The sequence below is a fragment of the Bactrocera oleae genome, chromosome 3, assembly GCF_042242935.1.
Source record: "Bactrocera oleae isolate idBacOlea1 chromosome 3, idBacOlea1, whole genome shotgun sequence".
NCBI lineage: Eukaryota > Metazoa > Arthropoda > Insecta > Diptera > Tephritidae > Bactrocera > Bactrocera oleae.
Window position 1 is genome coordinate 6,117,233 of NC_091537.1, and position 15,567 is coordinate 6,132,799.

At 32.0% G+C, this 15,567-nt stretch overlaps 2 protein-coding genes across 2 annotated transcripts; both read left to right on the forward strand.

Moving 5' to 3' along the window:
• Positions 1 to 727: 727 nt before the first annotated feature.
• Positions 728 to 3,752, forward strand: LOC106617649 (uncharacterized). The gene is made up of 2 exons (XM_014234995.3): positions 728 to 1,541; positions 3,404 to 3,752. The coding sequence occupies exons 1-2, from the start codon at positions 1,421 to 1,423 to the stop codon at positions 3,589 to 3,591; spliced, it is 309 nt and encodes a 102-aa protein (XP_014090470.3). The 5' UTR covers positions 728 to 1,420; the 3' UTR covers positions 3,592 to 3,752.
• An 8,415-nt stretch (positions 3,753 to 12,167) lies between these two features.
• Positions 12,168 to 12,820, forward strand: LOC106617671 (protease inhibitor). Its single transcript, XM_014235035.3, has 2 exons — positions 12,168 to 12,365; positions 12,477 to 12,820. The coding sequence occupies exons 1-2, from the start codon at positions 12,290 to 12,292 to the stop codon at positions 12,635 to 12,637; spliced, it is 237 nt and encodes a 78-aa protein (XP_014090510.1). The 5' UTR covers positions 12,168 to 12,289; the 3' UTR covers positions 12,638 to 12,820.
• The last annotated feature ends 2,747 nt before the right edge of the window (positions 12,821 to 15,567 follow it).

The following is a 15,567-nucleotide window of genomic DNA, read 5'->3' on the forward strand; positions in this document are numbered from 1 at the left end:
TCTGAAAAAGTGAATTCTAACGTAAAAAATATCAAATATAACGAAAATATAAAATATATAGCTAGTTTGAGCATTACATATTACATATTATATTATTTTATTAATTACAAACGAATAATTAAAATCAAAACTCACATAATTAAAAAATGTTGAAGGTTATGATATGTAAAGACAAAAATTTTTAAATAATTTAAAAATAAAATTTTACTTTTGCCCAAACTCGCTATATATAATATTTTTAGATATTAGAAAGGTTTTAAAAGTGAAAAAATAAGAGCAGTAAAAGAAATAAAAATACAACAAATCTATAATAGTAAGTAAAAATAAAATTATAAATCATATTTCTATCAAAAAATATAATTAATTTTAATAATGTAATTAAATTAGTGAATTTTTATTTTATTTTATTATATAACTATTTTTATTTATTTTACTATTTTATTTATTTAACCATTTTTTTATTTTATATGTATATTTTTTAACCGAGTTAAAACTTTAAATATAAACTTTACAATAAAGCACATATGTATTTGTAAAATAACCCACTGTGCGACGCATGCTAACAACAATAGCGCGTGGTTAAGTTGCGCCCTACAGTTTCAACCAACACAGTTACGTGGCCAATGTAGTTCCGCAAAGCGAAAAACGAACTTCTTTAAAACAAATATCTGCTGAGTTATCAACGCCATGTTTCCTCCCCATTTGCCATACGTGCGATCGCAGTAAACAACTCGAAACAGAAAATTGTACTTTTTGGAGTTTTCGCAGCGTTCGTTTGTCGTGTGCCGCTTGTCACTCAACATAATTAAATATATAGTAAAAACAAAGCGTAACAAAAAATCTGCAAACAAAAACCGCAAAAGCAACAACAACATATATAGATATGCCGCAGAAAATGCACAATCTGCATTACTCATTTCTCAATTAGAATAATTCATTTCGTGTTAAAAAATAAAAAGAAAGTCAACAGAAACATAAAAATAAAATGAGAAAAATTTAAAAGGAAAATTCATAAAGAAATTGTCTGAAAAGTTGAACTACAGCTAAAGAATTATTTTAATAAACATAATTGCAATTTATTGTCACAGCTGCAGCACAACACGAAGAAACGCGTATACAAACGTTTGCCGGCGTAAGGCGTCAGTGAACGTGTGCATTCTGCTGTTGTGTTCTGCGCTAGAAAGTGTTAAAAGCCCTGGAAATTGCGAAAAGTCAACAGCAGCGTGTGCAGTTGCAGAGAAACGTTGAAAGAATGTTTCAAATATAAAACCTGAATTCGTACTCGAACGCGCGCCGTAACCGATCTGTTCTATTCATAAAGTGTCCTTAATTAGTGAACTTGAAGTTATCACCCTTGTGATTTATGTGAAATATTTGCAAAAGCAGCAAAATACCACAGCAAGCGCTTCATTACAACATTATGCTGCATTTTGAACGATTTCACTTTTTACCGTTACGGAGCGTGATTGTCATCCTGCTTTTGCTCGTCTACGCAACACAAAGAATCTGTGCTGATAATAGTCTCGCCGTCAACCGATCCGGTATGTAGTAATGTTTATAAAGAAAATATGTTTATTTTTTCGAAAATACTTTTTTAATTTTTTGTTTCGCTAATAATTATCACTTTTGTGGGTCAACAATTAATACATTCAGATATATAATTATAAAAAGCCCATTTAAAACGCAGTTAAATGGCAAAATGTGTAAATATAAATATCTCGATATATAAGGTGATCCATATGGTGCTTATATTGAAAGACAAATTCAAAAAGGTGCAAAATGTGTTAGTTGTTTTCGTTTTAATATCGGTCTCTATTAGAAAAAAAATCAGAGTGAGCGGCGCACAGTAGCGCGTTACTTAACTCCTATCCTCAAAACTTGGTGACGGTCAATCCAATTTATCCTGAATCCCACAAAATAAGCCAGACAGTATCGAATCGCATTTCACTGAGGTAAAATTTTTTTTGTGAAGGTATAAAAATGTGTCATGGTGCGCTTCTTGCTGATACCAGATATTGGCACGTCATCTCTACCTATTATGGTTTTCTAAAATATTAGAAACTGCCTTCGTAGTGCTTACTTTCTACCGAAACTGGCAACGAAACCATTTTCATTAAATAAATTAACTAAGTAACTGTATGAAATTGTTATGTCTATTTGTTATTTAAGGGAGTATTCTAGTCTAGAGACATGAAGTTTAGGTCACTTTTAAAGTGTCGTAAAAAAGGCATAAATATTTTTATTATGGATTTTTTGCCAGTTATTTATTAATGTTACAAGAGTACAGAAAAAAATTAAAAGAAAAGTAAAAAATTTAAAAAAACTGGCAGCTAATGTAATGGAGGTTCTCAAAAAATTGGCACATGAGCATACCAATGATTTCAACCCTCCTCGGCAGCTGAAATAAAAAAATCAATCTAGCGATAAGTAAAAATGGCGACTGTTTGAAAAACACCGATTTTTTTTAATTGCTAGTATTATTTAAAAATAGTAAAAGTTGAAATTTGGGGAGGAGGCTAGTTCATAGAGTTCTATAAGAAAGATTATCTAAAAATTTTAAGTAAATCGGTCCAGTCGAACTCGAGAAATCGTCGGTATCGTATGGAAAAAGTCTGGTCTAAGTAAAACGCATTTAAAGTTTCGCGTAAAGTCTTTTGTGCGTTTAGACCCAGCCGAACCGGTTTGGAGGCCGGGTCAGTAAAACCCACTTAATTTTAAAAAACACTACATGAACCACGCTTTGTATACTCAGTATAAAATGTTGATTAAAGAGTTATTATTATAGAGATTTATTTTTTTTTTGAGTCTACAGACATTTGAAAATTTTTTTATTTATTTATTTTATTATATATTATTTTTATTATGCCTTAAACTAATTAGTATTAGAATTATGGAGCGACTGTTGAGTATTAATATCAGAAAGTGGGGATGCCTAAGTGTAATCATGTCCTTCTGGTGTATGTATTGGTCCAAATGTCTTGTTACCGACACCAAATTTTATAGATATCTAACCAAATGTTGGTAATATATCGATTTTCATAATCAAAATCTGTCAGAACAGGCTGGGATTTCAAAAATTAAGGACCGTGGTTTTTTTCCCTTGTTTATTTAGTTATATCATAACCTAGCACAAGTATATAGAAGTTGCATAAGTATAAAAAAAATTCCCCAAAGTTTTATGAACAATACTTTGACCGGACACAAATTTGGTATCGTTGCAATTCGCAATTGATTTCAAAAATTTTAGTACCCATACTAACATAAATGATTATAAAAATTATTTACATAATTCTTTAATCATTACAACTTCAATTAGCATAACATCGCCCACTTTTCGAAAACTGCTAGACCAAATCCGCCGAAACTTGTTATACATAGTATATCTCTGATTCTCTGCTTACAGTTCCCGCCTGTAAATTGCCACCGATGCCTTTGCTCTGCGACAATAAGCTGCTCCGTTACGCCTACAATGCCGCCACCGGAAATTGTGTGAGCCTCTATACCAGCGGCTGTGCTACAAATACAATGACGAAACATTTTCTCACCTTCGAGGAATGTCGACGCGATAATATGCCAATAATGCGCTATTAAATGTTGTAGCATGCCTAAACGCCAGTTTTAGTAGCTATGAAATAATAAAGGAATCATTCAGAGTTGTAAAAATGCTTTTAATTTGATACGCACACAAACATATGCATATTTATATTTTAATATTATTTTAAATATTACGAATAATAATTATTTTTAAGTAATTAGTGTTTGCTTTTTACTCTTGGTAGGTATTTATTTTAATATAAAAAATATTATTTACTTTTTATTTAACATGACACCAGAGAATGTTAATGCAGAGAATATTAATAAATAATAATTAATTAATATTAATAAATATTCTCTTTCTAAAGAATGTTATTCATTAACATTCTCTGTTTGCATACTGTACCAATTTCCACTGCGTACTGTACATATGCTCGTCACAGTAGTTGGTGTCTGAGATTTTCACATTTTCTGTTTGTACTGTACATGCGATCATGGTGGTTGGCGCCTAGGCTAAATTTAGTTGGCTGCTTGCTGGAATTTCTGGGCGATTGGTGGAAATCGTGAAATTGTAGCATTGACGGCGATCACCTCAACCAGCCAAGGTGACCAGAAAAAAAATTTCATTTTATTTTGAAATTTATGCAAATAACCAAAATTAACTAAAATAACAAGTATGCAACTTCTCAAAAATATTATAAAAAATAAAACAAAAGTTATTTATGCATAATTAATACTTTATTTATTTATTGTTCATAATATTAGTATATATTTTTAAATAAATATATTTTAAACATAAATTAAATATTTTAATGCTTTTTAATCTGAGCACTCAACATAGGCAGTTGTTATCTATGATATACAATATCTTCAGATTTCTTTTCACATTTAAAGCTTCTTAGTTGTTGTCTTAGTACTACTCGAATCAGTAAGCATTTACTCTCAGATTTATTGAGATTTCACGCTCTTTTTTCAAGAATGTAAGTATTGATGGAGCCACCACAACTGAGAAGAAAGGCTTGACCAACTAGGTTAAACATAGTGATAAGACCACAGATCGAAAAATGAAAAATGATGTCATCAAAAACAGATATTCAAGTATGAAGAGCATCTTTGGTTCTTTTCTAATGCATCATCATCATTTATCTAAAAATGTATTAAATAAAAAACAAACGTATTTACTTTGATTAAATTATTTTACAAAACCAAACAATTATTTAATTTAGAAGTAGTTGGTATGTATATTAGGTGGATCAAAAAAACGAATCCTTTTTTTGCTTCATACTCTAAAAATTTGGTTGATAGATACCTCTAAGAAAGATTCTTCAAGTATCAGCTCTTATTTGTAACGGGAAGGTCCTCCGCCTAACGGCTTTCCATTTTTTTTTCATATCTCCCTTCCAACTACTTGAAAACATATTTCGTTTTGTCGATTTCGTAGTAAATTCAATGCTCTATAAAATGATCTCTTACGGTTTTTCCAGTAAACCTCACCTATGTTCTGCGATTATTTACACGGCAATTTAGATGTTTTATGAAAACCCAAAGGATTATTTCGGATGAACACGCACTTCACAAGTGTAAACTCATAAAACCCATATTCTAAGGTGAAAACGTTGACCTTCGATTATCTTTGCAGATATCACGGACAACGACGAATAAATCAAAAAATATGTATATTTTTTGAACCAATTTAAGCAAAAATGATGCTTTAAAGCCGTTGTATCTATGTGACACTAAGTACGACCTGTTGTTGTTGGTCTAAAGAATTTGGTTAGTGGTAAGAAGTTATGGTTTACTGTACAGGGCATAACTGAGACCAGCGATTAATTTACGGATTTATTACTTCGAAGAATTATAAAAATTACATACACTGGTAAACAAAAATAAACTTTTTATGTTTTATAAAGTTTCTAAACTGTTTTTTTGGTTGAAATTGTTGTACTAATTCGACGTCGCTGATTTCAAAACTACCCTCAGTTTCCTACTAACAGCTCTAGTTTAAGTGATACTGGTACTATCAGTAATATATTTCCGAAACTGAGCACAGAACAAATTAAAGCTGGTATTTTTGCCGGTTCTCAAATTAGGGAACTAATAAAGGAGCGACATTTTGCTAATTGTTTAACAGATAAGGATAAATCTGCAATGCTGTTTGAATTTATTTGGGTTGTGCAAAATTTCTTAGGAAATAAAAAGTCTCCAGACTACAGCTCATGCTGCACTTCCAGAGACTAAGATCTTTCTACCACTTCCCAGAAAATTTAGGCGACTTAAGCGAAGAACAAGGAGAACGCTTTCATCAGGATATTCGCACTATGAAAGAGCGATACCAGGGTATGGCTATCGATTATGAACAACTATAGCATATGAAATACAAACTGACTAACCTCAAGCAAGTTCTTGTATGGACAAACTTTTCACTTGACAAGATATTTTCACAAAATTTAGCATAGATTATGCTCTAACTCAAGGCTATAAACTCCGAACTTATTGTTCAAATTATACCACTATATCGTACAGCTGCCAAACAATTTGACCTATAAAAGTAAATATAAATATTTTAATGCTATTTTATGCTGTAAGAACTGCAACTGTGAACGTTTTTCTTATTAATTTATTGTCTCTCACTTTCTCTAGCTACTAACATGCAGTAACTATAACAACTCCGGTGAAGTGGTTCTTGAAGTGCCTCACATAGTATGTATGCTGTGTGTACTTTCCTTAAAGAGTAAAAGTGTTTCACCTCTTTGCCTTTGCTGTCCATCAACACAATCGTATATACATACATAGTTGTGTTTAATTAGGCGCTAATTAGTTGCAGTCAATTACAATGCGCTTGATAAATATATAACTGCATGTAGTCAACTATAGATCATTGCAAATCTGTACAAATTTTATATTGAGAACGCATTTACAGTTACAATTAACACAATTGTTAGAATGGGAATTTCCAGAACTATTAACTTCTGCTAATTTTTGTTGATAATTTTTACAATATATTTTATCTAACAAGCTACTGAGTCATTTGGCATATAGAAAATGACACATACGATATATACTAAGTTAGAATATATGTGGAATATATTACCTAATACAATTTATACCCCATAGGCCAATTTAGACTAAGGAAACTGAAATGAGAAAACTCTTTCTTCGGGAAAGAACAATTCAGAGTCTGTAGATTGATCTAAGAGCAAGTAACTAAAACGAAGTGCAGTTATCATGTTTGTGCTTGCTTGAAATCGAGCTTTTTAAATTTACGCGGGTTTTAATAGAAGATATTTTATTATATATACAGGTTAGTTGAAAAGCTCTCACCAAGAAATAGCACTATTAGCTCCAAATTTTTTTCTTTTCAAGTTGGTACATCTGTACACATGCAAAGTTAAAAGTCATACTGTCAATTAATCTTTTGTTTGCAAGCCATTTGATTTTTTAATGTGGAAAAAAATGAATATCGAACAATTGTTAGAAGTATAGTAGAAGTCCTCACCTTCAAAACGCACCGTTAAATTTTGGGCTGGTGAATTTAAACGTGGCTGTGCTCGGCGTGAAGACGATCCACGCGAAGGACAACCAAAAACCGCAACCACACCAGAAATCATTGAGCAAGTTCATAATATTGTTAGTAATATTGTCAGCTCAAAAGCGGGTGAAGTCACAACAGTTCAGCAAAGAAGGTTATGGCATCCGTTTTTTGGGATGCAAAAGATATTTTTTTGATTGATTGTCTGCAGAAGGTTAAAAAAAATCAACTCTGAATACTATGGCAGCCTTTTGCATCAGCTGGATGAAAAAATTCGTGAGAAAAGACAAAAAAATCATTTTTCATCAAGACAATGCACCTGCTCGCAAAAGAGTTTTAACAATGACAGAATTCAACGAATTAAAGTAGGAATTGCTTGAGCATCCACCGTATTCACCAGATTTGGCTCCCAGCGACTACTAAGTCTTCAGAAACCTGAAACAATTCCTTCGTGGCAAGCATTTTTCGTCGAATGAAGAAGCTATTACAGCCCTAGACGGGTATATTGCAGAGCTTCCGAAAAGGCATCATAGGGATGGCATAAAATTATTGGAGGATCATTGGAATAAGTGTATTGAAGTTAAGAGAGTTTATGTTGAATAAAAAAATATATTTCGTACCAAAAACAGTAGTTTTTTAACTAACCTATTAATTATTTATATTATGAACCCCACCTATTCTCGTTTAATTATACGGCAAATAGTGAAAGCCATAACTAATGTAGTGGTATAGGCTTAAATTGTCTGTACTTACATCGCACATCGGGCCACATATCCTATCAAGACCTAAATACCTATTAAAATAGGTATTAACTCATTAAAACACAAAATTATACTTCGTTTAGCTCGGATTTGCCAACAAGTATAACTACAATTAGTTCAAATTTACTTTGTAATATGTTAATAACTCATTAAGTACTTTTGATTTACTCAACCCAAACGTTTCACTAGTTAATTCACCAATTTGTTTAAATTATCATACATAAATGTATTTATCGAAAACTTTTTAAAGCAATAAATATTCTGTTTTTGTATAGATTATACTTCTCAGTAAAACTTCATACTAGGCTTGTCGAACAGTTGTTTCAGATACTCCCGTCAGTTTTTTAAGGGTGATAATATTTATTTTATATATATTATACATGTTTGCATTACTTGTTTAATTTTCTTTAGAAAACTCAATGTATTCTCAAAACGCGATTCAATTTCTAAAACGTACTGAACTCTTAATTAGCAGTTCTATTTTCACATTTAGTAGACCAATGTTCGATGCCAAAAATTTTCGATCAAAAATAATATGTTATCGACTAGAAAATGTATCTACACTTTAAGCTTTAATTTTAGAGAATCCCTAGAAATAATAGAGAAACATAGTATTCTGAAACAGAGCGGCTTCTTATCTTTCAAATCGAGAAAGTGTAAATTCTCCAATCAAATTCGAATGTTGCAAAATTTACAAATAAGAAAAAAATCGAGCCGACTTCGATAACGAAGTTATATCGGAAGCCGACAGACCTCACAGCCATATTGGTTTTAATGCGACGAGGATGAAGGTTTTGAAGATTAAATTACGAAATTGCATGGAGTTATATGAGTTGGAAAAAACTAGACACATTCTCCTTCACTGTACAGCTTGTGCTTAAAAAAGGTTCATGCATCTCGGTAGTCATACCTTCTAAGCACAGGCGAATTGGCTGAAATTGATATTGAAAATGTGGCAGGCATAAAACGCCTTATCGATAAACGACGGTATTTTTGCTCCATATTTAGAGTTTTTGGTGGCTTTACGAATATCAGCCTGATGATCTAACCTAACCTACCCCAAGTTTCAAATAGCAATCAACTAATTAAAAATATGATCACAAAATAAAAAGGGCTTAAATTATTTACTATTAACCGATTTGGAATGCATTAGTTAGTAGTTCTGGGCATCACAAGGGACCGGCCTTTCTAGCTGTCCAAGTAGGCTCATTCGTGGCTTCACGAATAACAGCCTAATCACGTAAGCTAACCTATCCCAATTTTTAAAAAGCAATCAACTAATTAGATTTAAAACGGTAATCAGGTAATAAAAAAGGGCTATTAAATGGTTTGCAACTAACCGGTTTCTAACACATTACTTAGCTTTCTTTAAAGTTCGAAATAGAACAAGTGAGTGTTGTAAAGTAAGGCAGTGTGTTCTACCCTTCCGCAACTTGTTTAACATTTAAATTGACACAATAATTAAAATAGCAAAGTAACAAAACTATTTCTATTTACGCTGATAATTTTTGCGATTTAAGTGTAAGCAACTCCGAGCGCGTAAAAAAGTAAGAACGCGAAGGTTTTCACCAAAATATTTTCAATAAATCTTTAAACATTTTAAGCGTGGTTATAAGAGTCGTAGAGTTTTCAAATAGTTGTTATATAAAGTTTATTAATAAATATGTTTAGTTTTATACTGATATATAGTAGTAAAAATATCAAATACATATGTATATACGCGTATAATATTCATTACAACATAATAGTAGAGTAATAAATACCTTGAAAACATTTGTTTAAGCTTTGCATTTTACTATGGATGGTTCTAGCAAACTTATCCTACAATGAAGCCCAAATAGTAAGGCAATTGCTCCAGCCTTTCGAGGTGCGACAGCTTATTATCAACGTTTTCCAAACTAATATCATTTGTAAACTGTTCATCTATTTAATGGATGTCTAGAACAAGTAAATCGAAATAATATGTGTTATTTACGATTATGTGAGGCATAAATTATGATATTCTCAATATAAAAACATATTTTTATGGTAGTTAGAGATAAACTATAATTGTGACTTTATATAACAATAGTTTAGAAACCAGTAATGAACAGTTCGTCGGAGATATGGTTCATTAGGAAAATTGATATTTGCTACTTATTCAAGTCAAGGAGCGCATTTATTTTAAACTATAACAGAAATTAAAGTATATAACAACGGTTAGAGTTGATCATTAGAATCATAAAATTTGCTTAATCTAGGAGGATACTGTCGTAATCTGTATTTCCAAAATTATTGTTCCAAACATTAACATTTCAAGTAATTTTAAGAAGAACTGATAAATTTTTGAAATATTGACAACTGCCTAAGCTTTCACTAAGTTATGCGTGTTTCAAAAAAGGAAACGCAGTTGCAGCTTTATCGTTTTAGCATATATTCCAGGCAGACCCAATAATTTAGCACTATTATTTCATTGCATGCCATTGTTCTATATGACTCCGAATCTAATATTCAAACCAAGAGTGATTGCCAAAATTAAGTACTGTATCTAAATATATCACGTCAGTGAGATCTGTTTAGAAGAGTAAAGCCAGTGGCATGCTTAGATCAAGAGATCATTAGTCTGTTAAGAACATAATAGAATTTTACTCGCTATTATAAAAAAGTGCTTGAAAAATCGCAGTCGATTACTCGAGCAACTTGATATTTCGATTTATATCGAAAGGTTGAGAACGTACAACAGTGTTATAGGTTACGATAATCTGGTAATATAACCTTTTGGATAATTTTGTAAAGTTTGTAACACCAATTATAGAATGTCTCGGTATTGACTAAAAATAATTTTTCTAATTTTAAAATAGTACTCGTTATTAAGAGAAGATCTTGACAGTTCATACTCTGCAAAAGGTGTCGAAACAATTGATTATTGTTGCTAGATGTGTATAGGTTGAGAAGACTATTATTAAAAGTTACTGCCAGTTCAAGACTTCATTTTCAAGTCGGAAGTTTCTGGGATGTCCCTCATATATTAATCCATTATCTTTCTTTTCCTCATTCATTAGGTTTTTCCAACGTTTTTGCGGCTGCACCGGTTAAAATAGTAATAAATTAGAAAAAACGTTAACTTCGGGTGCACCGAAGCTATAAACCCCTCCAGCAACCCATACCATGATTTTGATCGCTAAATTTGTATGACAGCTATATGCTATAGTAGTACTTAACAATTCATTCGGATATTATACCGTTGCCTTATACAATAATACATGCTAATTTTCATAAAGATATCTCGTCAAATGAAAAAGCTTTCCATACAATACTTGATTCCGATCGTTCAGTTAGCATGACAGCTGTATGATATAGCGGTCCGATATCGACAAATGAGCAGACATGATATAGCCTGTTCAGGGTATAAAAACGCGCATGCGTAAATGGCACGCATGTTTTATCCATATACAAGAAATAAGGCAATTTGAAGTTACTCTTCCACTCATGTATTATGCAATATAGTAATACACCTACGCATATATACATAATGCATGCATGCATAATGTAGGATGCACTTATCCTTTACGCAACGACGAAATTACAACAGTCCACAAAGAGAAGCGGAAAACGGCAATTGTGTGCAAAAGGCTTCACCGAAACAAGTTTAATTTTTTTGTAAGCATTTTTGTTGTTGCAAAACTAAAAAAAAAAATAAACAAAACATTACATATCGACTTTGGGTTTATTTCGATTTTCACCAACAAAAATAAACACTTTTGAATTGTGTGGTAAATAAAATGTGTGTGACTAAATGTTTTTGTTTTTCTTTTAGTTCTTCTTTTTCTTACGCTTCTGCCCGATTTTTCTTAATTTATGTGTTAATTAAGCTTGAAGTTGCCTTATCAAAGTCTGCTGCGAAAATTCTCATATTTATTATTCTAATTTGGGCATCAATTATGAACACATATACACTCAGGCACACACACACACACACATATGCATATATACATGTGTATATTATTGTTTATTATTTCCTTTCTGTTTAGCATAAGCCGGAGCCGGTGTTGACCGTAGGTCAAGTTTTCGAATCAAACAAACGTACTAAAGCACGCCGAGCGCAGTGTGCTTCGCGGTATGTGTGTGTGTGAGTGCAGGCGTTAATTGCAAAATCAGCTGAAGGCTGGGATTCACTTATCAATACAACTACAACAACACTGCACCGCGAGTATTTGCAAATTGCAGCGTTGACTTTACATTGCCTTGCTTCACACTTATAGAATTTATTTTTACACACACTCACATATACATACATACTTGTATATAAGTATATTAAGCTTTAATACAGGTAACTTGGCCGCATTATGGCTCAACAGCGCCCTCAACTTGTATATAAGCATTGATTTCGAGGGCCTACTGGCATTCAGTAGCAAAGCGTCTGTCAACGCATTAACAACAATTAATTAAATCCAGCTTTTAGACAAAACAAATAATCAACAGCAAGATGAAATGCACAATTTTTGTATTCGCTATGATCGCTTTGTTGTTGTGCGCCAGCGTACAAGCCGTTGACAAGTCGGGTGAGTAGATAGAAGAAGAAAATCGGCAACTAAATAAATTTACATTTCACTTTTCAATACCTTTCACTTTCAACCTAAACATGTCTCTATATCTATTCTATTCGTGCACAGCTTGTTCGCAGCCCAAAGAAGTTGGTCCATGCCGCAAATCCGATCCGAAGGTTTTCTACAATAGCGAGTCGAAGGCCTGTGAGGACTTCATCTATGGTGGCTGCCAGGGTAATGACAATCGCTTCGACAACAAAGAGGAATGTGAGAAGCTTTGCCTTTAAGTGTTGCAACAAATGTCTATCGATAAATTACACAATCGATTGTGTTGAACCATTTGAGGCGTATAATTGTCGTTAATGCGAATGAGCATGAATATAAGTATGAGTATGAGTATTTGTTAAATAATTATTGTTTCACTTTTGTTAATAAACAGTTAAGTTGCGCAACATTTGTTTATAAATAAACACAGTGTATTATTTACATACAAACAAAAAAAGACGGTGGTATGTGTTAGCGCTTAATTGCTCGGTATTAAATTGATTTAAGATATGCGCAATTAAAAAAATTATATGTATATAAAATTATGAACGAGAAGTAGTTATTAGCAATCTGTTGCAGATCATGTGAAATTGATAAGTATGTATATAAGGTGCGCGACAAAATAATAAGGTCACTTCGTAGTTAGTACAGTATAAGCAAAATTCCTAGAAAATGGTAACCATATTACAAAAATTCTATATCTAAATAAGAGGGAAAAAATCGCTAGGGGACGTGAAAGGATACCGTTAGATTTACCAAAAAGTGCGTTTATTTAAATAAGTGCACACTACATTGCAACAAAATGATGAGGTCAGTAATTTTGGTAACGAAATTTTTATTTCAATTGTAACATTTTTAAGTTATTAATATTTTATACAATTTCCATGGCATTTATAAGGTTTTGCAGAACGTCTGAGCGAATTTGTCGCCAAATGTTGTAAATTGTCACATTTAGCTCTTTAACTGATCCGTACTATTTATTTTCGGGATACACCTGGCGTACTAGCACTCCCCATAAGTTCTCCACAACATTCATATCGGGACAATTCAATATTGTGGTCCTCAAACCACTGTCTTGTGAATCCACTTACATTAATTGCTGCGTTATCTTGATGAAAAATGAATCTCTAAATTTAAATAAAAAAGCTTTCTGTATCGAAACTAACGTCGTGTGCACTAATTAACAGCTTTTTAAAGACTGTCCTTATCATTTTGTCGCAATGTATTGCGCACTTATTTAAATGTACGCACTTTTCAGTATCTTTCTACGTCGCAAAGCAGCTTTTTCACTCCCACTTAGATATACATTTTTTTTAATATGGTTACCATTTTCTATTAATATCCGTTTGCTTATACTATACTAACTACGAAGGGATCTTATCATTTTGTCGCGCACCTTATGTATACCACGTGGTAAAACTTTGAGGCATAACTTTAATGAAGCAATGAATAATGAATTTTCGTGAGGGGGCAAGAAAAAACGCTAACTTCAACTGCTAGTTTGTTAGTTCTTTTTAGCCACCATATTTGATAAAAACAATCCTTAAAATATCTTTTATGAATATCCAATACATTAATTTTAATAAGCAATTTTGTATGGCAGCTATACGCTATAGTGATCCGATCTGAACAATATGTTCCGAAATTATAGCGTTGTCTAGCTAAATAGTCTATGCCAAATTTCGTAAAGATATCTTTAAAAATTAAAGAGTTTTCCATACAAGAACTTTATTTTGATATATACTATAGTGGTGTGCAAAGGACGTGTGGAAATTTTCGGAACGATATCTCAAAACCTGAAGACATATATAGACAGACGGATATTCAAAGGAACATGACTATTTCAACCCAGTTCGTCACGCTGATCATTTATGTATATACAAACCTTTCTGGGTAATAACTTCGTGGCAAACTTTTATAATATAATAATATGACTTTTATAATATATAATATTTAAAAATAAGAATCATACTATGGAATAAACTTCATGTTGAATAAAACCCAACTTTTTTTGCAAAAATTAAAGAAATTTTAAAATAATTATTTTTTGGAGCATAGTGTATGTTTGGGTTAGTGATTAACTACCTGTAATTATTTTTATTAAATCACTGCACATGTACAAATGAAGTGGAGGTGTTTGCTTGAGTATACATATACATATATACATACTTAAGTATGTACTATATAATAATAAACTATCATTGTGTGATAGTAGCTCAATAAGATGATGTGATTATGACTTTATGACTTTTTGTCGATGTGATGAAGTCAAAGGTACATAAATTATAGATGCTGGTAATATTGTAATATTATAATGCGAATCGGTAAGATATAAAATAATGTGATTTTCTAAAGGGTGGTGAGATATCGCATCACATGATGTGATGTATGATCATGTGATGTGAAATTACCACATATCCTCTATTGAGTGATATTTTGATGCGAAATCATATGATGTCATGTAACAGACATAACATTAAAAATCGGGGGTCTAACAGATGTTGAAAAAAAATAAAAAAATTAAAAATGTGAAATTTATTATAATAATTTCATGTGATTTAACTGTATATTATTTTAAATCTGCTTTCAAATTATCGAAACTCAAGAGAATAAAAGCAATAAACGCTACCACCAGACTCTTATAAAGATACCATAGACATGATGTAAAAGCATAATAAAGCTTTATGTATTGACAACAAAATTTTGGTTTGTTACTCAAAAATAATTATAAATAAATTTATCACATATAATCATTTTCGCCAATAAAAGCATGACGAACATTTCTCTGTGTGGTTTCAAGCTCGTTTACGCATGCGTGCACGCACACCTATTTCGCTGCAGCATAACACTCTCCACTTCCACTGTCACTGGCTATAAGCCAAATCGATTGGTGGGGACATTGTGGCCTCAGAAGTGAATAAAATAAACCCGTTCGACAAACAACTGGGGATATAAGTAACTAGAATGTGAGCTGTATATGTATGTACTCGTATGTAAGTAAATTTTTGATATAAATTTTAATGCACAAAATACAGGGTGTAGCAATCTGAGTAGAAGTTTAAATATTTCAAATTTTTATTTCGCTTGCTTAGCGAATGATAAAGAAAAAAGCAGCATCACAGTCGGGCACTCCCTAAAGTTATACCAGAATTTCTTATAAAATACGAGTACA

Excerpts from the sequence above, each read along its gene's own strand:
- LOC106617649 (XM_014234995.3), top strand. The coding sequence starts at position 1,421 with ATGCTGCATTTTGAACGATTTCACTTTTTACCGTTACGGAGCGTGATT. Across the intron at positions 1,542-3,403 it reads TCTCGCCGTCAACCGATCCG|TTCCCGCCTGTAAATTGCCA; the intron begins GTATGTAGTAAT and ends CTCTGCTTACAG.
- LOC106617671 (XM_014235035.3), top strand. The coding sequence starts at position 12,290 with ATGAAATGCACAATTTTTGTATTCGCTATGATCGCTTTGTTGTTGTGC. Across the intron at positions 12,366-12,476 it reads ACAAGCCGTTGACAAGTCGG|CTTGTTCGCAGCCCAAAGAA; the intron begins GTGAGTAGATAG and ends ATTCGTGCACAG.